We start from the raw sequence: 25,045 nt of genomic DNA on the forward strand, positions 1-25,045 counted from the left end.
GAAGCTGAAGCACTGCATACCTTGCACACATCTGACTACTGTATTTAATAACTAGTTTTGTAACAGATATTTTTGACAACCCTGCAGTTGTTCAAGATGAACTCGTACAGAACTGTAAACTGAGAAAAGACTGGTATTACCCACTTCCTTTGTCTGCTAAGCATAGCTAACTGTAGAGAGGAGGTTCATGGTTTGGTGTCATGCCCCTGTGCCTCCTTCATGCTGGTCACTTTGTTAAACTTACAAATATAAAGCTTATGTTCTGTCCTCTTAAACTGGCCTTGAAAATACTGCCTCTGGACTGAAGGCCAAGCAGTATCTATGCCTTTCACGTAGTTTGCAGCAGGAAAGGTGATGCAGTTTTATGGAACAAATTGGGGCATGGCTATTCTGGTTTCTTCCCTCTAGCCTCAAATGTTTAATGTGCTGGTACAGTTGTATCGCCTTATCTATTTTAGTAAGTAGTGATAAATCCTACTCTTTCATCAAGGAAGCCAGTCTGCTTTGGAGTGCCCGCAGGAAGTACATTTAAATGTCACTTTTACCTAGGACTTTTCTAACTCTGTCCTTTTAAGTGCTGCAGTCAAAGGCTTTTTATTTACTTTTGAGTACTTTGATAAAAAAGCTCCTTGCAATATTTCTATTTGAGAGAATACCCAGAACTTACCTGCAAACGAAATGAAATGGCATAACCAGAGTAAACTGGAGAATATACACATTTGGATTTTATGCAAATACTAAAAAGATCATGTGACAAGATGTTTTTATCAAAATTAATGGTGCAAAAGTAAATTGGAAAAATACACAAGTTCTTACATTGTACGGTTTGGTTGAGGGGCAAAGAATAACCTATAGAAGAAATGCTGTTTTCTGGGCAGGTAGCAACTATCTACTGACTCTGTAGACTGGATAAAAGTAGATAATGTGGTTCCAGTTTTCTCAGAATTTTTTTCAGCTTAATTCCTGAGGTTATTGGTAATTTCTGGGTAAGCAGGGAGGAAATTAAAAGCAAATTAGATAAGATGATGGATTAGATAAAGTTGATTTGTGTGGCAGATCTGTGCAACTTGGAATACCTGAAAAAATCGTTAAATGCTTGAAGCACTTGGAAGAGAAACAAAAGCTGTGTGATATGAAGGGAAGGGGTCAGGGCATGGGAAGAATGGTCAGAGAAAAGTAGAGAGGCCATGTTTTCAGACAAAAATGTAAAAACTTAATTCTTCACATGGTGTTATCTTGAGACTGGGCCATAATGATAACTTGAGCTCCTATTAAGGTACAAAGCAAATCTTTTACAAGTCACAGGTGTTCAGTTGGTAAAGCCACATGCTGGAAAGTGTGATTGTTGGCCCTTTGGTTCCTGGGTTTCAGCCTGAGCAGTGTCCAGTCGTGTCTCCCTTGTAATTTAATTTTTATGTACAATTTATAAAATTAGATTATAAAATCTGATTTGTAAATTGGTCTTGTCTACCACTGCATTAAATGGGAGTGTGGAAGAATAGTACAAAATAGCAGGGTAGAAATCAGATCAGATTTGAAGAGTGAGATTGCTCACGTGTTCTCCTCTCTAAGCTCATTTGTTATAGGAGCACAGAAAAAAATTTGTCAAGATACATCGGTGTTCTCAATTCAAAAATTGAAAGTAACTTTCTTAAAATTAAATGCCTGCTTGTCCGTATTAAGCAGAGTGAATGCACAATGCATTACTTACCAATTCTGCTTAAGGCTTTTTTTGTAAAGCCTTGCCCCTTTTCCCCCAGCACTGTCAGCAGTGCCATATCCTCGGTGCGTTTGAAGCCAACTGCGCACGCGACTTGTAGGTGCGGGGGAAGCTAAGATGGAAGTGCTTCTGATCTTGCACTTCTGGAGAGAGCAATAAAATATTTGAGGTATGGTGGGGAGGGAAGGGCTGTGCCGAGAAGAGGGTGTGGTGTATAGTGTCTCAGCTGCGGTATGGCTGCATACCCTAATCTTCCTTAGGTGGAGGAACACATGGTGATTAAGGCTGCTGGTTCTGATTTTTTTGTATTACATCTTCCACACTGATACTTCAGCTGCCAGAAAGAGGTTAACCTTGTTAAGGACTTGCTTTGCTTTCTGGAGCAGTAATTCTTGGTATGCCCTCGTGGTAAGCTCTGGGCGGCTGCAGTCCTGACAGCTCAATATTCTGCAGCACAGCTCTTCCGAAGAGTCGGGTTTCTTGTCTGCTGCTGAGGAAGTCTGTGGTAGCCACATGCAGCTACTCTTAACTGTTGTTTTAGGACCTAATTACTACTCTGCTGCTCTTGCTTAGTGAAGAGGAAACTGTAACTTGTACTTCCCTGCTTTGAAAGAAAAGGGAATTCTTAGAGCTTTTTTCCCATGCCGGTGGTGTTAGTCATAATGGCTGTTCTCCCCAAATATACTTGTGTACCCAGTTCCAGTGAATATCGGTCTCACTGGAAACAAGTGCTGATGCTGCAGTAGTTCACTTCCTCCTAGACAAAAAAAATATTTTTTTTTCTTTTGAATTAGCAATGCCATTATATGCAAGGGTTTTTTATCAAGCCCATATAATATCACTAAATCACTTCTCATTTTCCTCTTTTAGAGCTTGACTCCTCAGCCAGATATTTTTGTTCATTACATGCAGATGTTCTGCCACTTGTTTGGGCCATTTTTTTCTTAAAGCTTTTTAGAATTCTTAAGCATCAATTTTAACATGGACCATGTCCTTTCTAACCATGGGTCAGTCCATATTTTAAAAGCTGCAAGAAAAGGATGAGAATTTAAAATACCCAGGCTTTTCTGTTTATAACAAGTATTTTTTTCTGTTTTCAACTCGTGGTTTGTTTGAGGCAAACTTGTATTGTATAAAGGCTTCCTGCTAGAGCCTCCAAATTATACGTAGGGCATATTTCAGTGAGCAGTTACCAGGAGAAGCCTAATACACAGGCCAAGCTTGAGCTGGCTTGGGACAACATCTCATGAAAAGTCCCCGCTTTGTGGGGAAGGAGGCTAGGATACGTTGGTTCTCTGCATCCAACAAGTGTACTGACTTGCTTTTTAGCAAATTTTTTTTCAGTATTTTTGAAAGAATTTGTTGCTGAAACTCTTGCAATAGCTAATGCAGGAACACTTCTGTCTTTTGCTGTGTTCAAAGAGAATTGGCTCAAAAGATGGGTCCTTCTTTCGCCCCACTCCCTTACTGTTTCAGATGTCTCAGCATAATAAAGTTCAAGTCAAATTGATTCAAGATTATTACTCAGCATGTGTCTGTGCTTCCATTGCTGGTTTGTTGGGTTTTTTTTACTCAGTTTGTCAGCTAGCAGCGTTAATCAAATGTAATTCTTTCCCCATATCTAACATGGCTTATAGTCAAAGGACCAGACCACAACAAAGCTGAAACCCATTTGTTTGGCAGACTAAGGATGTTTGTCTTTGCCTAGAAACATTTGTAGAGCTCCTGTTGATGGAAAAGGAGCCATTCAACAAGTTGGGAGTAGTTTTTAATCTCGGTATTAGAAATTAAACTGGTAAGCACTGGTTTCAGTTGATCATCTGCCTTTATGGTCTCATTATGGCAAGTAAGTTCCTAAAACTAAGAAAATTATTTCCTGTATTGAGAACCTTTGTGTTATGTCTTCCGATGTTACACCTTCCACATTCGTGGGGCAGAGAACCTCAGATATGTGGGCTTTTATCATACCTGGCTGTCTGCAATGAATTTTACTGTGTGATGACAATTACTACTTCATTTTCTAGAAGAATGCACATAATATTTTGGGGGAATGAAATCGGGGAAACCTTTTTTCAGCATTCTGTGTGAAAGTTGTATGATGTTTTGCATTGTATTCCTCTGTCAAAAATAGACTATAATAATACGATGTCAAGCATTTGTAGATATCCCTGTGGAAGTTGCTCTGTGTCAAGATGCCACATTTAACATTTGAACTGACTAGGGGAGCACAATCTGAAGTGAATTTATATAACTAAAATTGTAATAAAGATTTTGGTGGTGGTTGTATCCTATTCTCAAATATTTTTATTTTTAATTTCCTCTGAGACAAAAATAGTTGTTTTTTAAAAAGCTTGTTTCTAGTCACCCACTTCAACAAATGGCTTATATGTAGAAGCTACTTTTTGACATGCTTCATTCAGGTTAGTAATGCAGAGTAGTTGTCCTGTGGACCAATGTTATATTTAGAGCAGCCCAAAATGTAGTAGAGCAGCCCAAAATGTAGTAGAGCAGCCCAAAACATAGTATGAGCCTGACTTCATCACATCAGACCATCAAAAAGTAAAATGGAGGAAGTAGCTAGCTCCAGCCAAGTCAGCATACTTTAAAAAAAAAGTAATATATTCATTTATATTATGACACTGAATTTTAGCCTCATTTTTACTGTCTTATTCTATATTGCCCTGGTTGACTGTTCTTGTTTGGTGGCACCAATTATGACTACCTATATTCCCATATTTAAGCCTATGAATGTTTTTGGTGGTTTTTTTTTTTTGGTGGGTGAGGTGATGATAAATAGGCTAACAGCTGAATAACAGCCAAGGTCTTCATCTGTGCAGCAGTGGAGTTGCCCTTGGTGAGAGTCTGACCCAGTAGGCTTTATCTGAGTATTGGGGGTAGAAGATATCAACAATCAGTTAGGAGTGAATTAAGCAAACTGTCTTCAAAACTTTAAAAGCTGACCAGAGGCTTTCAGTTATATAAGCTGTGATTAAAAATATTAATGGAGTATTCAGAATATATTATACACCAGTTCAGCTGAACTGAATGAAAAAGAAGAAAAAAATAGCTATAGATCCAACTGCTTTTAAATTTCTGATGATCAGAGAGATATGGTGAAGTAGTCTACCTTATTTAATTACATATGAAAAAGCTCCAGAAATAACATAGTTTAAAAAAAACCCCAATTTGCTTATCTCTCAGGGAGAAAAAGAAAACATGTATGCGTCATTTTTGAAACGCTGTTTTGCATGGTCAAAAGTTTACTTGATCAGCCAATCCTGATTGCATTTAAGCAGCTTGTCATCTAGTGAAGTGTCAGGTGTAGACCTGGATAATGATAATAATTAAAAGCATTTGGAAAACTGTTTAGTTTTACTCTGTGTTCAGGTAGTGTGCCATTCACAGCTGGGGTAGTAGCATGGGAGAGGTCTGTTGGGCAGTGAAATGAGGATTGCTCCCCAAATCTTAGCCTTTACAGAAACATCAGGAAGCAGAGAATGGTTAGAACAACTGGTGATTTTTTTTTTTTTTCCTATTTATTTAAATCCTACCCCCCCCCATTTTCTTTTATTTTAAGACAAAAAGGCATGAGGATTTTGTTTTGTTGACTCTTTGGTTGTTTTCTGTTTGTTTCCTATGTTTCACATTTTTTTTTTATTTTATTAAGTACACCTACAGATTTTTGAGTCGTTAGTAATACATGTAGACATATTAAATGTCTTCACTTTATCTGAAATCTGACCTGAGGCAAATCTTGCAGCAGCACTTTTTGCTTCCTTACTGTTAATAACAATGCTGTTATCTCTTATTTACAAAACTCTTTCTTTTCTCCCATGTCTGTGTTCCTGTGGAGCTGTGGACTTTCGTTCTGCTTCAGTCTCTTTACATTAAGCTCAATATGCTCTGTTACATTTCTGGTATTCCTCTAGAAGTTGGTGTTAGGTTTATAATAAAACCTCTTGATTACTCCTGCTTTTTGAAGCATGCTGTTAGAAAATAATTGTGGCTTAAGAAGGTCAACCCTCTGGAGTCTTGGGCTGGCATGGGGGGAGCTGCAGGGTGAGAACAGCTATGCACTTGACTGCCATATATATTTTACTGCCTAAAAAGAGAATTCTTTGGGTTTTCTGAATATGATAGTATTTGCCTTTTGATTTTTTTTTTTTGGTAATAATTTTTTATCTTGCGTCTTTTCTGTGAGAGGAAGTGGGACTACTTTTAGTTCATCTGCTATTAACCAGCTTCATTAAAAGCAATGTTTTATATCGCGGTAACACCCCCCATGACATTTTTAGTATGACACTTAGGGATTTACGTGCATCTTAAAACTCTTCTGCAAAAGACAGTTATCAGAGGTGAAAATAATTAACAGCTGATCAGTAGTAGACTTTGCTTTCATTTGTGGTTTGTTAATGTCATTCCAATATTATCGTCCAGTTGCAAGAAGACAAACTTTATGTGACAGGCTGTGGAACTCTGGAAGTAACTACTCAAGCAAAACCCTCTTCACATGGGTATTTGTTAGGGCAGGGCGGGGTAGGGGAAGCAAGATCCTTACAATCAGTATGTGTTCTCTGGATGCAGCGCTGTTGATGTAATGTCATGCTACAGCTTGAAATGAGCAGTGATACTCCCTCACCATCCATCCTGTCAAAATAGATGTGCTGGGGCGGGCAAGGGAGCTGCAACAGAAAACTTAGAGTGTTTTTATTTGGGGGAGTTGTGTGTTTTGTGAGATTTTTCTGTTAAATTTTTTCCTGGACCTTGTGTGTCAGTCTGGATTAACACCAATGTTTGCATAAAGAGAAGCAGTACGGTCCTGTTGCATGGCAAGGTGGATGGTGAAGAGGGTGGGAGCAGGCTGATACCTTTGAGACTGTATCCCTGAAGTAAAGGTGTTTTCTTCTGTCTGCTGGGGTCAGAAAAATGCTGTTTGTATTCAGCTCTATTAATTTTGGCAGGTACACTCAAGCGTGTTGTACTGGCTGAGCCGCCTTGGAGGCTGGGTGTCTGCCAGTGTTGTCAGTGGAGCTGCAGTGACAAACCCAGGACTAGATGCTGCTGTGTCTCAGTTGCCTTGTAGGAACGTTTCTGAAGGGCCGAGGGGGAGCCTTGCCTCCCCATCTCCCCTTAAATCTCTTAAATCTTGCTCCTTGCTGGTGTAGTTGGATAACACACTTTCTGTGCAATATAAGCAGCTGATTTTTCACCTGTGAGTTCTGTTGTAGCATAGTAATTCCATGGCTTTAACAAAGCACTGAAGAGGGATGAATTCATACCAGTAACATACTGCAGTGGTCTTCAAAAGGAGCTCTGGTGGGGGTTCCTGAAGCTTTGGAAACAGTATTTTCTGTGAAAGATGGTGTGAGATGCACTGGCGGACAGGAACTGCGTAGGCTCATAATGATCTTCTGGCCCCAAAAGGCTGTGAACCACTGAGCTGAGATCGCTTATCTCCTGAACTATCTGGAGCTCTTTTTAGGTGTTTTCAGGTTTTTGAGGGTTGATTTGTTTGGGGAGGGATGTTAAAAGAAGCAGGCACTCAACTCTTTCCTCCAATAAGTGCTTATTTCATGAACTTCATTGAAATGCTAATAGTAATGTTTGTCCTTTTTTTTTTTTTTTCCAAATAAATATATCAAAATGATCAGGCTTTAGGAAGAACGGGTGTTACCAATTTCATTAACTTATTTCATGTTTTATATTTATTTCAGCTCTTTAGAGAAGTAAGAATAATGAAGATCTTAAATCATCCAAATATAGGTACCTTGTTTCTTTCACATAATTTCCACCTCTGGAGAAATTTTAGCTTTCTCGCTGTTAAAATTGTTGTAGTATGAGTTTAAAAGATGATTCTGCACTAGGGTGTCAATTTACTGTAAAGTAGCAGTAATAAATACTTTTTCAGATCTGTGTGGTTTTTTTTTTTTTTAAAAAGCAACCCAAAAAAAACCCGTTTTGGTCCCTTTGCACAAAACTATTATTTGCATAACTAACCGATAATTTTGCTCCTTTTGAGTATAATACTGATTTTGACTGAATTCAGGCTCTCATTCAAAGTAAGTATATACCAAAACCAAGAAATGGTCAAGAAATTGTTCAGGATTGTAAATTTAAATGATATAGTATTGTTAAAGGACTGTCAGCAAACTGATAACTTACCTGTCACCATATATGCCAGTTTATTGCATAAAAATGGCTATTGCTGATGCTCAAATGTGTGAAAGTTCTGCTTAATTTAGTTGCTTTTCCCATGTAACAGAAGCAGAGTATTGTTTCTTGAGAAAATATTGTCCTGTATGAGTTGACCAAATGTGTTACAATATTTTCCATTAGACAGAAAAAAGTTTCTTTAGGGTGATGGTCTGATATTATCAAGCAGCAAGCAAATAGGTGTTTTTTTCCTCTGACAGAATTCTCTGTGGGGTTAACATAATACTTCTGCAACTAGTTAATTGGTTAATAAATGGCTTTCTTTTCTAGTGAAGCTATTTGAAGTCATTGAAACTGAAAAAACTCTCTATTTAATAATGGAATATGCAAGTGGGGGTAAGTACCTCTCTGCTGTGATGACACATGTAAACAAATTGCCAGGTGGGAGAAAGCACTTGTTTTCTTTGAAGTTTTGCTTTCTTTTTCAGCAAATACTAATAATGTCATGGTAGTGTAAAATATTAAGCAAAATCTTTAATATTCTCTGGGACTTCTTCGGGCAACATAATTAATTATAACTTGTAAAACCAGCTTCTGAACTTACTGCAATTTAGTAACATTTGCTTTGTTTTCACAACTCAAATTTAATGGGAATCTTTATTCAGCCATCACTTGTTCCTGTTTGTAATAAATGCCAACTTCTGTTGTATTCAGCTCCCTACCTCTGGTGTCCTATTTTGTATAAGATATTTGGTAAAAACATGTTCAGATGAAACATTTTTATTTTTCTTTAACTCTTGCTTTCAAAAGCAGGAGTACTGCAACTTCTGGTTTTTAGATGTTGATGACATTTGACATATCTTAATCACAGACCTTTTACAGTCAAGAATTGTTAGGCTTAGCCTTAGGCCATTTTAGGAGGAACTTAAACACTTATTCCTGATTGCAGAGGGGGAGGGGAAGGTAGACATCATGCAATGTCAGATATTTTCACCAGAGCTAGAATTAAGGTATTCGGGCTTAATTTACTCCTTGCTGGCTAAAACCTAATAGCACCCAGTTTGTCAATGTGACCCTTTAGCATCAGCAACTGGGAATCTCAAATAGTTGAGACTTTTCTTTAGTTTGGGAGGGAGATGAGACTTCTCTTCAGAGAAAATCAACACTGAATTCTGACTCTGATGTTAGACTACCTGAAGTTTAACGAATTACTATAAATCAAGTAATGATTGTTTACCTGCCTGTGTTTTCTTCTAGCAGCTTCCTAAATGCTCAGCTAAGATTTGTCTAAACAGGAACACAGTTGGTAAAATACTGTTAAAAATTGCTAGTACAGGTGTTTGTGTAGGCATCTCTGTGCTGTTTGATGGTGTTAGACTTAGAAGTGAAGTCCTATTGCCATCTAGTGATTAGCTTCTAGGAGGTAGAAGGGCCAGTGGTTCTCTAAAGCAGTGAGGATCTTTCTCAGAGTAATGGAGATACACATACTGTACTGGTCTAAAAGGCCGTGAGCAGTACCCTTTGCATGAGCCATGTTGTGCAAGACAGGAATGGTGGCAGGCATCAATTCCCCGTATTTCCTCTTTATCAAGATACTGGTCACGCGTGATGCATATGAACTCCGTGGCTGCAGGATGAAAGAAACTATTGCTACAACTGCAACACTTTGCATAAATTTGGGCTAATTCTTTCTCTAGTGTCATTTTCCCTGAATTATCAAGAAGTGTTCAGGTTTGTTACTTCAAGCTTTTTGAAGAAACAGCTGTGAAATACAGCTGAGAGAGTTATCGGAGTTGAGTATTAAATAATACACTACAGAGTGTAGTAAGGCTATTTTGTAGAAAATCCTGATGTTCCCTCAGATTGCTCAGTTGTTGCTTTTCCTGCTGTATGAATATGGGGGTTTTATTCCAATTTGGTGGAGTTGCTTCTTTTCAGAAATAAATATGGAGTTACTCAGCTCTTCCCTTGTGAGGGGGGGAAGAAAACGATGTTTTCTTACTCAGTAGAGGATATTTAGATATTTGATCCACTTATAAAGTTTTCATTAATTTTGCATATTAGTGAAGATTTTTTAAAACTGCATACTGGTCTGTGTTTGTAGGAGTTCTTATGTACGTGACTATTGGGTTTTAGTAAAGAAAATCTCCCGTGTTCTCACAAACATGTCAGTGTTTCATGGGCCAGTTGGCTGCACTTAAAGCTCAAACATTGTAGTCTTATTGATGTCCTGTAAAATGACTGGATCGATTAAAGGGAAAAAAACCAAAACACAACAGATCTTCAGTACTGTTTTGATAATCTCCTTTAGCCATCCATAGCTATACAACATTGGGCTTGTTCAGGAGTAATCCTTCTCAGTATATCTTGCAGATCTGATGGTTGTGTGATTGATTATGTCAGTGTGTCCTGCTGTGCTCATTATTGCAACGTTCCTTGCGGATACCTCTTCCAAGCCTAGGTTAAAGATAAGATTTTTGGGGTTTGGTTAGAACAATTTTATACACATGCACAAAGAAAAATTCTAGTGCTGGTAGGACAGTATTTACAAATATCATCAGATGTTCTCATATATGAAGCTATTTTTTGTGGGGCACAATAAACCCTTGTGAGAAAGTCTGTGAATGTTTATTTACAAGACAGAAGTATGCTGCTAAGTTTCTATCATAAATAATTGGAAGGAAGTGGGGGTTTTTGTCTATATCCAGTCATTCATTAAGTCTTATTATTTTCTTGTTTAAGAGATGACGGTGTAGTAATTGCATAGCAGTTGTGCCTTGTTCTTTTGAGCTAACCTGTAATCATAAACTTGAAGTACAGTCATTCCAGTGAAGCTGCTGTGGGCAACTGCTAGAGAGGAATCTCTAGAGTCTGAAACTGGCATTAATATATCTCTTTATTGAATTGTAGGGGAAGTGTTTGACTATCTGGTTGCACATGGAAGAATGAAGGAAAAGGAGGCTAGAGCTAAATTTAGACAGGTATGTATAACATTCCTATACATCAACTCTTCCCACCCTCCTTTTTAATGCTGAAATGATTAAAAAGGCTGTCCTTTGCATTTGACTTCTTGCAGTGTTCATCATGTTGTGGACTTGTAGCCCTTAATGAGAAAGAAGCTTGGGTTACAGTAGTACTTGGAAGGGGCTAGAAGTCTCTTCAGTGGTGCTAGTTTCCTTAGTGTGCTGTGTGCCAGGGTGTCCAGGAATGCCAGAACACAGTTACTGCTTGATTTGGAAGTGTGTCTTGTTCCAAAATGCATTTCCTCTAGGTTGATTTCATATATCCTTAGTTCAGCTGGTTTGTAACATTTTGGAAGTTATTCAAATGTAACAATCTACAAACAGGCCAGTTTCAAAATGCAGGCAGTGCATGTAACAGGGACCCATTCACATCCATCTGCTTACATGAAAATATGCAGTTTTATTGTTGTTCTAAAAAGTCATGGAAAAGTCATTTCTAGGCTTGTTACTTTAGCTTTTTTTTATGATGGATAAACTAGCCCTGAAAAGATGTTGGAATTTCATTGATCTGTAAAAAGCATTTCCGTTACGTTCAATACTGCTTTACTGCAGTAACCAAATATTTTTGCATAACTAATTTAAATCTCTGCTCTTGTAGCATCTAGAGTTTCATTTGCAGACCTGACTGGTCTGATATACTTTGTTTCCTGGTCTTGTGCAGAAATTTGGTCACTTTGATAACCTAGATAATGTTGTGAAAAGTAATAAGTATCAAAATTATGCTCGCACTTACTGACACTTTAAAATAATGAATAGGGACGAGAATGTTTTGTTGAATGATATGTAGGGGTTTTAAACTGGTGAATTGTGGCAGTGATGTGACAGTGAGTTTCACTGTTGCAAGGGGAGGCTTCGATAGCTTCACTTAAGTGTAGCTATACAAAAGTAGAAGGAATTTTGTGTAATATGTGAGACTTCCAGGAGATTGATTAATGACTTTCACAAAATGCCTTGTAAAGAAAACTTTTACACTTCTCTAGTGTGGGTAGTGTGACTGAAAGGAACAACTAGGGAACTAGGAAACTGTGCCACAACTGTTTTGCTCCCTCTGTCTCATATAGTAAGAGTTGTGTGAAAGCAACATAAGCAAAAAGCTCAAAAGTAGCGATGAAAGTAAAGAAAAATAGTAATGTATTTAACCCAACATAAGGAGGTAACAAAAGTGTTTCTGAGAAATCCTTGTTCCTTTGTTTTCTTTCATCCCTTTAAATCTTGTATTTACCCTCTTCAATCTTTTTTTTTGGGGGGGGGGGGGGAAACAAACCAACAAATCCACCAAAAACCAACAAACAAAATGACCCAAAAAAAGCAGCTGCAGACTTTATATCCCCAGAAGTGATTTGTGATTACTGGAGTGATACAACTTGATAGTAAGGAATTTTTTTTCTTCCTCTTTAACAAAATCTTACATATCTTCTGCTGCTGCTCCCCTCCCTTTCATATTCCAGCAGGTAGAGAACTTTCCTTTGTGACTGAGGGTTTCTGGTATGTGTTTCTGTGCTGTGTTGGAGTAGATGTGATGGGTTCTGGAGCAGTCATTCCCACTTCAGCCCTCTTTTCTAAATCCCAGGCTGTTGCCTTGCTCTGTGTAAGGCCACTTGAAGAGCTCAGAGTAACTTGAGAGGATTTGCTGTTCTCTCTCAGATGTGAATGTTGAAAACTTCTACTGGTATGGTTCTCTGCTCTTTGTCCTCAGTTTCTTTTGTCAAGAGCTGTGTGGAAAAAGATCTTGCAGTAATTCCATTGAAATTGCATGTTTGTTCAACAAATACCTACTTTTTTCCCAACAATTTGACTCCCTTTTAAGTGAAAACTTGTGGAAACAGGTCAAACATGTTTTACAGGTACACTTTTAGTGCTTAATTTTATGGGAAAATGTGGGTAGTACAGGATATATGTAACTTCATTTTTCAAAAACAAATGTGAAGGGAAAGAATTTAAAAGGTAGTTAACCTGCTGAGCTGGGCATTTGACCCATCAAGAGTTGATTTTGTGTACTTCAGATGCTCAGCTTTTTTTGTACTTTGGTAGACTAAATGCTGTTTGTAAGGATTTATAGATGGCCTCACTTGAATCCACTGAAATACACAGGAGTATGTTTTCAGTTTCTTCTAAGTCTTGTTTCCTGATGCAGGCACCTGTGCTCTGTCTGTCCTCCCTCAACATCTGACTTCCCAGCTACTGAGCACAACCAACTTTAGAGGACCTTGATCGCAAAGATGGGAGGCTCTAGAGAGTTTCAAAAGCATGAGTGCCTGGAAAAAGAGAATGCTGGTAACGACCCAAGGAGAGAAACTATAGCATGAGCTCATTGCGCTTTGCTAGAGAGAGGAGCATGTGCTCAGTACAGGCAACTTTGATCAGAGTTTGGCATTTGTTAGCTGCTAGGGCTCTGGCTGTGGGACAGTGTCAAAGGAAACTAGATCTTACTGGGTTTACAGGTCATAAAACTATTCATTTCACCTTACTGTAGTCCCAGAATAGCTTCATACAGCTTTTAGCCATTGTTGGAGGGAGAATGCTCTCTGTAGACCTTTTATCTGATTCAGTGCAGCTGTTCTTACGTTAGATAGAGACTTATGACATAAGAGGGATTTTTTTTTTTTAATTTGCTAACTGGTTTAACAGACGGTGGCTTTCTTTGAAGAAACAGTTGTGCCCTGGTATTGAGCTTAATTCTTACAATAGGTTGTATTATATCTTGTTTTCAGATCATGTTTCTTCTTTCAGTAGATGTGATTTCTGGATCAAACACTTGTGTTATATCTGAGGAGGCACTTCCTCTCTAACAGGCAAAGAGCAGAATTTGGTAATTCTCCCCTCTTTGCTTGTTAAAAAAAAATACAGTATTTTTTGGTACATTTTTGTTACGCATACTTAAGGTTTTTAGCAGGAAATAAGAATGTCAAAGACAGTGATCGTGTTATTCCAGTCACGCTTGACAAGGAGCACAGGGGAGGGCACAAACACTAAAAATACAGCCATGGTCTGCAGTTCTCCATTTCAAACTCCTTTTGTGCAGCCATGTGTGAGAAATTCAAATCCAGAACATTTTGCATTCTTAATGTCACCTTGTTTTTCTTCCTCTCTTACAGGCTTCCAAGCAGTTCAGGTTCGATCTTACCATCCTTTTTCCATAGAAAAATCTGCCCATCTGGATAAGAATTAATGTAAAATGAGAAGCCAAGACTGAAGGCAGAGGGTCTCCCAAAATTCATGCGTATTAATTCCTTCTCTTCCTTTACTGGAGCCAATTAGATCTGGCCTCCTTCAGTCTTCCCACTCTTTCCTTGCAGAAGCAGTTTAGAATTTTTAATGCTGGTAGATGTTAGGACAGATCTTGCAACATTAAAAAATCCACAAAATACATCTTACTTGTGTATGTTCCAGTTAAGAAGCAAAATACTAGTGGCAGTGTGGAAGGGACCTTGAGAGGTCATTTATCTATCCCTTTGTCATTTAATCCTTGTGAAGAATTGTTTCTCTGCCTAGAGATAACTTGTTCCAACTTGTTTTTTAAAACCTATGATTATACAGATTTCTGAAACCCCTCCCAATGCTCCAATTGTTACCTCTAGCAAAAAAGTCTTCTGTTTCTTCCCTCTACCCACCTGCCAAGCATCAGCAAATTTCTCACACTCAAGTAGATTGGGGATGAGGGGGGCTGTCAAAGGAAACAGTGATGAAGGTGGAAGACAAGGGAGTCAATCCAGTGCAGCCATGCTTTGTGCTATTTTTCATTGTTATGACTGCTGTTCTTCAATTATTGATGTCATACACATTGTATTATTTGCCTTCCATTTAGGTTGGACTCGCTTCTGCAGTCTCTGTGCTATCCTGTTGCAATGCAGGGTAGTTCAAAAGCATCTCCAAAGGAAACTACTGATTGATCATCTGCTAGACCTTCCGCTCTTAGTCAGAGTAAAAGCAGTATAGGAGCGAGAGGTATAGTGCTGTGTCTCTGAGGTGTTTGTCATGCTATCAGCCTTGGAGAAGCCCCTGCAGAGTGAGCTTGTGACTAGCACTAAAGTGATGGTAGCGGAGAGGAAAGGCAGGAAAACCAAAAGGATGGTACAGGTGGTAGCGTGGGAGCACTTTGGCAGTTTCGGTAACTGTAAAAAGCTGAGCTTGGAGTCTGAAAGAGGGAGCCAATACATAAAGGAACAAGCTAAAACAGAATGAAAGTGTAGGAAATGGAAATATTTCAACTTTTCATAGACTGCTTGGTTTCTAAGGTGGCATTTTGCACGTGTGTGACTAATACAGGAGCACAAAGGTCATAACATTGGTGCTTATGTTTCAAATGCAAAATTGACTGGTAAGGCAGTTCTGTGACCTACTTTACTTTCACTGACTCTAAATACTAGGAGAGAGAACCATTGCTTCTTACCAGTACAGGAGGATTCTTATACTAAGCTGGGCGGTCCGATCACAAGTGGGGTTTTTTTGTAGCAGTAGTGATACCTCATCTTTCTGTATTGGAAATTTTCTTAATCTTGAATGAAGAATGGAAATATATTTATTTAAGCATAGTTATTACAGTGAGTTATTTTTATGTGCAGTTCCACTTAAAGAAGTAATAACATCTGCCTCAATTCTGACCACGTATGCATGACAATAAAATATATTTGACCACATTTGTGATCAGGTAACAGTAAGACTTTATCCAGCTTTTCCATACATGTAGAGTTCTGCAACAATGCTTATGACTCTAAAGCAATGTACTAGGACACTGTACTGTGCAAATAGCTTATAGTTTTCTATATAAAGCAGGAAAAACTTGGTATTTGGAAATTGTGATGGAAGAAGTTATTCCGTTACACTTAAGAGACGGAGTTTTTTCCATTGAGCTTGCTATTCTTGTACAGTATACAAAATACAATAAACCATATGCACTTAGACAGCAGACCTGTGTCAGATGCATAGTTGCTTCTGACTGCGTAAGTTTTGACAAACAAGCTGCTGTTTCCCAGTAGTTTCTCCAGTAGCTAAGCTCATTTCTTACCCTTTTCTCTCCATGCTGCGGCATGAAAAATCACCTTTGGAGAGGGACTGGAAGACTTCAGTCTAGAGGGAAAGCTTTGATAGCTGTATACCGTATTGGAATGGAAATACTTCACTAACCTTTCTGAAAGTCATTGCTTTTACTGGTCTATAATTAGCCACACAGGAAAAACAAAATCCTCTTTCAAGTCTAGTAGAAACCAAATAGATCAAATAACAAACACCTAAGTTATTTAGCAGCTTTTCCCCAAATACGCTGGTCACTGTAGTAGCTGGTTACGTAGCTCTGAGTGAATAAGTACATGTCAACTTTAGTAATAACTGTTGAACTTTTTGATTAAAACTCCTGTTTCTTTGAGATTTCATTTATATAATTGGGTTTGTTTTCTATCCAGATAGTATCTGCAGTGCAGTATTGCCATCAAAAGCATATTGTTCATAGAGATCTCAAGGTGAGTAGAAAAATGTGCGTGAAGTGTGTGTGTGAGCTTCTGTACCTGTGGGTGTGATCTTTATTGGGCTGATAAAATGTAGTGGATATTAAGCTTTCTGACTTTTTTTTTTGCATGTGTTATAGCAAGTTTTGAGCATGTTTAAAGTATAGAACTGTGTCAAATATAAGGAAGAGGATTTGTAAGGCTTTTAAATACAGAAATTTAATGGCTGCTGAAAGATAGCCTCTCACCCTGTGGTCAGATTCAAATCTGATGCAGGTCAGTGTTAACTGAGAGATATTTTTTTTAAAAAAAAAAAAAGGTAGTTTGATAGAGGTATGACAAGCTTTGGGCCTGAACAGAATGAATTACCAGTTGTGATGACGAAACTGAAGTATGGCTTCTTTGTAGCTTGGCATGAAATTGCATATCCCTTAACATAACAGCTCCCATAGTTTGAAGCTATTGTACAGAGATTTTTAAAATAGGGGATGTGTGAATGATAGACTAAAGCAAGACCTTGCAAGAAAGGGAATGGTAACAGATGTTTCAGCTTTTTTACTTTTAAGAATGAGTAAAAACAGACAGTAGCATTCAAAATCAAGTATTTTAAGTTCATCTTACAAACCATTCTTTCTCTTCCAGGCTGAAAATCTATTGCTAGATGCAGATATGAACATTAAAATAGCTGACTTTGGTTTTAGCAATGAGTTTACAGTCGGAAATAAACTGGACACCTTTTGTGGCAGCCCACCATATGCTGCTCCAGAGCTCTTTCAAGGGAAGAAATATGATGGACCTGAAGTAGATGTTTGGAGTTTAGGTGTTATTCTTTATACTCTTGTGAGTGGATCTCTTCCTTTTGATGGACAGAACTTAAAGGTGTGTTTTTGTAGAACATGTTGGGCCTGTTTATCTAATGTTTTAAGTGATTTTCTGCTTACAACTTACTGTCTCTTTTTCTTCTATTACCAAGGAACTTAGAGAAAGAGTGCTAAGGGGAAAATACAGGATTCCTTTCTACATGTCCACAGACTGTGAAAACCTCCTCAAACGTTTCCTGGTGCTAAACCCAACAAAAAGAGGCACTCTAGAGGTAATGACACAAATAAGGTGCATCAGAAAGCTAGAAATTATGTTTTGCAAACTGTATCTTTGAGTTGTAACTTACTATTGTCATACTGTTCCTGAGTAATTTATTTGAAGTGGGTTCAGGGGGTGGGGTGTGAGTAAAGCATATGGCTTTTCTTTTAAATTTTGTTTATGGGGGTTACAAGACACCTTACTCCACAGTTACTTTCAAAATGAGTGTGAGACTACAACTGCATATGTCATACAACTTATCCTGATGGTTACCTTGTGGATTTCTGCGTTAATAGGTGATCCACCAGCCCATTTTCCACATTTTCAAATGTGAACTGGAAGTGTTGGCTGCTAGGTTATGATGTGGTTGCCTTTTGTCTGCATTTTGTACTATCATGGAGGAAAAAGACCCAAACAATACTGGCTTTCATGAACTTCCATAGTCGAGCCTGAACCTACTAGACTTGTCAGAGGTGTCACACTGCTCCTGGCCTGTGTTACAGGCTCTTAGCTTTCACTGTGTGCCAGAATACAGCTGATTGCAAAACAGCTTGGCTTGATGTGCATAGTTGATTCTCCTCACTGAAGCAAAACAAAACTGAGTAGGTGCTGGGGCCTGTTCTGGAAAAGAAAAGCTAGAAAAGGCCTTAGTGTTTGGTAGATAGGGGAGTTCTTTCAACAGCTCATTTTCTTTGCTGGTAAGTGTACTGCACTAACAAACCACTTTCTTTTATAGCAAATTATGAAGGACAGGTGGATCAATGCAGGGCATGAGGAGGATGAACTTAAACCTTTTGTTGAACCAGAACTAGACATCTCGGACCAGAAAAGAATAGGTAATCGGGTATTTTTCAAAATATGATACTGTTTGCATGATGTGGGTGTTTTTGGTTTTTTCCTCCACCACTCTGTATTTGATTGCCATTTGGAAAAAGTAATTAATCTTTTAATATTGGTATTTCATCAGGCTTATGTTCTCACACTTAATTGTTTTGTTTAATTCTTTAAACATGCATTTCTTTCTCTTGAACTTAAACACTCAGCCAGCCTAAACATCAGAGTGTTTCTGTTACTTACAGGCTGTGTGTTTGTTTTTAGATATTATGGTAGGAATGGGATATTCTCAAGAAGAAATTCAAGAATCCCTTAGTAATATGAAGTATGATGAAATCACAGCTACGTACTTACTGCTAGGAAGGAAATCGTCAGAGGTAAGTACCATTCTTATACATGCAAAGAAACAAAGGAATCAGAAAGTGTCCTTAGCAAAGTTAGAAGCAAAAATTAAGTCAGTAACTATAGGCATTGAATTCCTGCATGGAAGTCCATTACACTTAAAATCACATTATTCTAATCATCAGTGTCAACTGTCCAAACAATGCTGGGGTTTTTTTTCCACTCTGATCGGAGTCAGTAAACTCTTGCCTTTAAGCTCTCCAGAACTACCCTGCTTGCTCAGCACTTACTTCATCTGAAGGACTTTGTATGCCAGTTACTGTCCTGTCTAGTCTAGGAGCTCAAGTGTGAATGTGCCAGCTATTAAGAGAACCAAGGAGGAAAACCAATAAACCTAGAAAAGTTCTTGCATTGTACATTACCTTTCCATATGATGTTGAGAGGGCTTGCCATCATTAAACTGCTCTTGGTTCATCTGCTGGAGGAGTTGGTGTGGTGGCTTCTATGAAATGCATCCTCTCTTCCTGTTAAAATGCTAGAGAACTCTGAGGAGAGAGTACTGGAGGTAGAGATGGATTTTCTGATTACTCTTTGAGGAGCTGCAAATTCTGCTGAGTTTTACCTAAAGCAGTTGCACAACAATCTAAGAGAAGTTGGGGCCTCTAAGAAACTTCCTTGCTGCCAGAAAGTTTCCTGTGTACCAGAGTCATCTTCCTTCTGCCTCCCTGTTACTGCTCCCATCACATGATGGTTGTTTAATTTGTTTTGCCTGAACTCCTTTTTTAATGTTCTCATTTGTGTTGTAGTTGGATGCAAGTGATTCAAGCTCCAGCAGCAATCTTTCACTTGCCAAAGTTAGACCAAGTAGTGATCTTAATAATAGCACTGGACAATCTCCTCATCACAAAGTTCAGAGAAGCATATCTTCCAGCCAGAAGCAGCGGCGGTACAGCGATCACGGTGAGCAATTCTCATTTTCAGTGTTGCAGAATCTAGTGACTTCAAGTTCTCTTTGGTTTCTGAATTTGCCTCCATCCCCCAAAGGTAAGGATGATAACAGGAGTGTAGCTGACAGCATGGGGGTTAAATAATTTACTGAATAACTATTTTTTTTAAAAAATTGGTTTTGTTATAAAGCTTTCAAAAACAGCATCTAGAGAAATGCTGAATACACCAGCTTAATTCTCTTATTCTGCCTTGTGTTATCCCTTGCATTCCTGACCATGCTGGGAAAGTCTTGTTACACAAATTGAAGAGAATGTTGCAACCCCCTTTTTCATGAAAAGCACAGCACTCCTCCCCCATGCTCTTGTATGTCTGTTCAGCTTTTGTTTTCTTTTGACACTAGTAGGTCAGCTTGTGTCTAAAACTTGAAGAAATGTCAGTTTGCCAATATTTCTTGTTTCCTGTTTCCTGAGGGTAGTGTCACTTCATTGTCCTGCAGGAATTAAATTTCTAAAGAACAGTGTCTCAGACAAACTTAGAACTCTTCTGCTTAATGAGTGTGCAAGATAGTAGCTTAGGGTTTTCTAGATAGCTTAAACATCTTCCTGCTCAGACACTGACTCATAAAAGGAGTCTCTGCTTAGGTCTACTTTTAAATACCTGAAGTGCATTCAGAGGTTGCTTTCCTTTGGAAAGTCTCCTGGGGTAATGGTTACTGTGTTTTGTGATGTTTTTTTAATATATATATTTTATTATATACATATATGTAATTTTATGTGTGTGCATATACATATGCTTTTTGATTAATTATTATTAAAACACAGACTACAGAGTTGATGTATCTTGATGTATCCTCTTCCGAGGAGGTGTAATTGAGACAGCGAAAAACACAATCCTGATGTCTTCACAGGCTTTTCCCCATGTCCAGGAAACTATTAAAGCAAGAGGGGGCTTGGGACTGTTGAAGGGGCTCTTCGTTCTCAGGTGTGCCAAAGCAGTTTTCTGTTCCTGGAACACCCGGGGAGGCTGGTGGCCAACTGCCGCTGCTTCTGGGCTGTTCCAGGAGCGCAGTCTGCTGGCCATTAGTCCAGGGTTGTGTCACCAGGTTCCCGTCTCAGGAGCCTGTTTTGTCAGAAATTGGCTTGAACAGCATGTGCCAGCTTTGTGCTCGTGAAGGATCATCTGGTTTGAGTCAGTTACTTGTTAAGTATCTTTAAGATGACTCTAAAGGGTTTTTCCTAGCAAGCCCAAACCAGTGTCAGTACTCAAACACCAGAAACCTCCATGAAATTCATAATTCTTTCATGGAAATCAAGTAGCATCTTCACCTGGAAAGGTTTTTGTTTTTCACAATATTTTACTGTCTTCTGAAATACACATATTTTGATCATTTAAATAATTACTTTTTTGCAACTCTGATTTCCAGCCCAATTATTTTGATTCTCATGTGTGAATACATTTCTATTGTAGTGAAAAATAGCTACTGCACTTCTGAGAAGAAAAATCCTTTTCCTGTTTCTTTTGTTCATTTTTTAAGCTGGACCATCCATCCCCTCAGTAGTGGCTTATCCCAAAAGAAGCCAGACTAGTACTACAGACAGTGACCTCAAAGAGGAAGGAATTCAGTCAAGAAAATCCAGCAGTAGTGCTGTTGCAGGAAGAGGAATTGCACCAGCTAGTCCAATGCTTGGAAATGCCAGCAATCCCAATAAGGCTGATATTCCTGAACGTAAGAAAAGTTCGGCTGTTCCTAGTGTAAGTAGAAACTCTTATTTATCAAAACCATGCAATGTTTTTGAGGGTTGAAAAAGTGTTAAATCTGTGATTTATCAGTGGTGCTGATTTCATTCATCAAGAGTAAATGTAGGTATCTCATACAGTTGCCTTTTTTTTCCCCTACATCAGTCAGCTACTCAAGTTACCTTTTTAATATTCCTGAAGTAGTAGGTATTAATAATTAGCACTAGTAGCTGTTTGTAAACAGACATAACTTGGGTGTTAAAATATATTTAAAAAAAAAAAAAACTGAACCCAAAAGCTGTCCCCTGAAATTTCATATGAGTTATTTCTGTTATCACCAACTACTCGTCTTTGGCCTCTGTACAGAAGAACGAAATCTCTGCTTTTATTGTCCTGTTCTATAGTTTTATGTATATTAAGGAGCCACCTAATCTTTGTTCTTAAACAGGCTATTCCAAGTCATAGTTACATATATTAAGACTATCAAAGAAATGTAGCTCTAAAAATTGTTCGAAGGTGTTTTTCAACCTGTATTTAAAAGCAGTATGCCTGGCTTTTGTCCTTGTGGGCTTCTCCCACCTGCCCCTAAACCTCAACAGCAAAAAACCCACACTAAGGTGCATAACTAGTGAATTTACAGGATTGAACAGTAGGCAGTGTGCCAAAAGAAAAGAAAGTCCTTTGTTTGGTTTGGCTTTAACTTGTATACTCTGTGGTGCTTCCCTCTGGGGAAAAATTGGAAACCTGTTTTCACGTAATAACTCTTGAGCCTTGTAACATTTAATTTCTAAAACTTCGGAATTTTGTATTGAAAAACTTCCTTCTTTTCAGAAGAAATAACTTTCCAGTTCTTTATTCAACTGCAATGGAGTGATTTTTTTTTTTTTTTTTTTTTAAACTTACCCCACAAAGCTGTTGTATTTGGCCATATACTCAGCACCATTACTTACAACAAAGGAGAACAGAACTTCCTGAGCTCACAGCTGTCTGACAGTCTGAAGCAAAAGAAGTAAAATAAGATTTGTTTTACCTTACTGGGTCTGTATTGTCAGTTGTCTTGGTGAGTGGTAGTGATGTGTCTGGAGGATTTCAGCCAAAGAGATTCCTTGGAAAGACACATCTTCTGTAGCAGCTGTTACTCACAAATGTGAGCAAGAGCTCATGATTTTGGGGGACCCTTTTCTGATTTTTGTGGTCCCCTGCCCTTTCCCTGGGTTTATGATCAGTCCAGAAACCATTCAGATTTTGTTTTGTCTTGCGTGACAGTTCTTAGCTACTGAGTCTCAAAATGGTAGGATAATCAAATCAGTTTTGTCCTACGTTGGACAGTATTGTGTAGTGCCTTATTCAGCTTTACATTACAGTTACAACATATTTTACATTTACTGTCTTTAGTATTTTGATGTGCTATTCTACACCACTCCCAAATCCTGGGGATTTATTCCAGTAGTCTTATTTCAAGTTTTGTACTACTGTAGCTGAAATAGAATATGAGCTCATAACCATAGGATACTTCTGTATTCTGAGTCAGGGTGCAACTGATCCAACTGATCCTTGACAAGCAGTAGTGAACAAGAAATCAGACTTGTGATATCACTGAATCAGTGTTTAAAATTGTTTATAGCTCTTCATGTCAGAACAAACTCTCTTCCCCCCTGCCCCCCATTTAGAGATTAGTCTTTTGCTTTCTGGCTGTTGGGGATGGAGGGAAGCACTGACTTCTTACACAATTCCTGGAACTGATCAGCATGCATCTAAAAGGAAAAAAAGGATGTTGGAGTTAGCATATTGTCCTGAAGCTGAAAAAAGTTTGAGGTGGAGAGCTTGTGTTCTCACTGAGCACTTAATAACATGATGAGAAAATCACTGAAGAGACAGAAAAATACTGTTTAAAAACAATTACTACTTTGACAGATACAGAGAACGTAGTAGAACCGGTTCTTGCTGGAGACCCTTAGCCGGTCATGTACTGCTCTTATTAAATAACAAAGCTTATAAGTAGCACTTAAGGATAAGAGTTGTACTTGTAGAGCAGATAGCTAAGTCTGGGGTTGGAGTAAGGGGCTCCAAGCTGTATTTCTAACGTTGACAGAGCGTTTAAACTCTGGCAGATGAAATAGTTCTGCAAGCTGAACAAACGCATGTCAAAAATCTTCAAGTTCATTGGGCAAATACCAAGTTAATAATGAAAACCTGCTACAGGGATTGCATAGTTATCAGCAACTAATAACTCCTTGTTTTAATAACTCCTTGTTTATTACAGCTTTGTATTTTTCCTCAATGCTTGTAATAAGGCTGCCCCAGAGCCCTTAATATAGCTTTAAGAAAACTGGAAGAGGAGAATAGGTGGTATGTTTGGAAAGTCATTTAGGACCAAAAAATATACCAGTGCTCTTAAGTAAATAGATTGGTTCATTACAGTAACTCAGAAGCTGACTCTCTGAACGTTTTTAATCCGTCCTCACCTCGGTGTCTCTTAATGTGAAAATAGCCTGCCTAAGCAATGGACATGAGACTTGTCTAGGAAAAGAGGAGGACTCTGCACCACAAATTCATCCTTTGTGCTGTGATTAGACATCGTGTGTATGCTCAGAAGTTTCAACATGTGCTTTTGCAGTGTCAGCACCTCCTGCACAGAGGGCGGATGATGCCATGAGGATGGGCTTACACAGCTAACCCAGACCCTAAGTCCTGTCATTCCATTAGGGAGTGTGGTGCTGTTGACACAAGTTTCAGGCTTCCTGTGCTGTGCATCTGTGCAATTTAGTCATGTCCACAGATTAATAGTCTGTACATTGGCTGAACAAAAAAGTCATAGCTGAAGAACTTCCTTGATGAATTGTGAAAGGTCTTATGCTAAAAAGTGTAAAGGCCCTCATACCAAGACTGTATACTTGCTGAAACTGAAATTTGAAAGCTTGAAATGCTTAAATCTCTTCTCATGACCTCTGGAGTCTGAGCCAGAAAAAAATGTATACTGATCCTTCTGTATTTGCATTCCAGAAAGAGCTGTGAAAGTGCATCTTTAGAGTCCTCTGATTTCACATATGATTACCAAAACTTGTCCACTCCCAAACCTGAAAATGCGTAGTCTTTAAAGTCTGATCTAGCACAGAGATTGCTGTCTTATCTTTCTAGATGTGCAACATCACAGTACACTTTAATGTTACGTGGTGTCTTCTCAAGGGAAACAAATATTTAATGTTCTAAGGGAGCAGGTGGGAAGAAGGAAGCCACCCGTTATTGTGCATATTTCCCACCAGAAAAACAGTTGGATATTCTAGGAACTCTAATATGTTTGGGAACACAGAACAAAATAATATGCTAATATTAATATGCAACACTTCAGTGTACCACTGTCTTGCAAGGGCTCCACAAAGTGTCTTGCACACCATGACCTCTCAAGAACATGTAAACAAAACTTCACTTTAGGTGCACAGTTTTTATTGCTAGCAAGTTTAGTAAAGAGAGGGGAGTTTGCACACTGATAAACGTCAGAGGAAAGTTGAACAATCATTGTGGGCTTATTTAAAAAAGCAGATTTGAAGACAAGCAATGTGTAAGGAATAAAGTAAAGGACTTCTGCTGATGCTTGGCACATGCCTATCCCTAAGAAATATTCAGGGAAGCATACTTGAGAATCCTTGAGACAACTACATACATCTTATGATTTAATTAATAGTTCTGCTAATCTAAAATACTCTTGATATTCCTTGTACTTTTTAACACCCGGAGGTTGCACAATTCACTTTTTCGTTTCTATTTGT

At 38.4% G+C, this 25,045-nt stretch overlaps 1 protein-coding gene across 18 annotated transcripts in view; it reads left to right on the forward strand.

The window, feature by feature from the left end:
- MARK3 (microtubule affinity regulating kinase 3) overlaps nucleotides 1-25,045 on the forward strand; it is a 64,177-nt gene that overhangs the window by 19,728 nt on the left and 19,404 nt on the right. For all 18 annotated transcript variants that reach the window (XM_074825197.1, XM_074825190.1, XM_074825193.1 and 15 more), the window contains 10 exons: nucleotides 7,435-7,483; nucleotides 8,204-8,269; nucleotides 10,784-10,854; nucleotides 16,296-16,352; nucleotides 16,980-17,216; nucleotides 17,311-17,430; nucleotides 18,154-18,253; nucleotides 18,516-18,628; nucleotides 19,400-19,553; nucleotides 21,076-21,293. In XM_074825197.1, coding sequence (XP_074681298.1) covers nucleotides 7,435-7,483; nucleotides 8,204-8,269; nucleotides 10,784-10,854; nucleotides 16,296-16,352; nucleotides 16,980-17,216; nucleotides 17,311-17,430; nucleotides 18,154-18,253; nucleotides 18,516-18,628; nucleotides 19,400-19,553; nucleotides 21,076-21,293 — 1,185 coding nt within the window. The remainder of the gene's footprint in view (nucleotides 1-7,434; nucleotides 7,484-8,203; nucleotides 8,270-10,783; nucleotides 10,855-16,295; nucleotides 16,353-16,979; nucleotides 17,217-17,310; nucleotides 17,431-18,153; nucleotides 18,254-18,515; nucleotides 18,629-19,399; nucleotides 19,554-21,075; nucleotides 21,294-25,045) is intronic.

This window comes from Strix aluco, chromosome 4 (assembly GCF_031877795.1).
Source record: "Strix aluco isolate bStrAlu1 chromosome 4, bStrAlu1.hap1, whole genome shotgun sequence".
Lineage (NCBI taxonomy): Eukaryota > Metazoa > Chordata > Aves > Strigiformes > Strigidae > Strix > Strix aluco.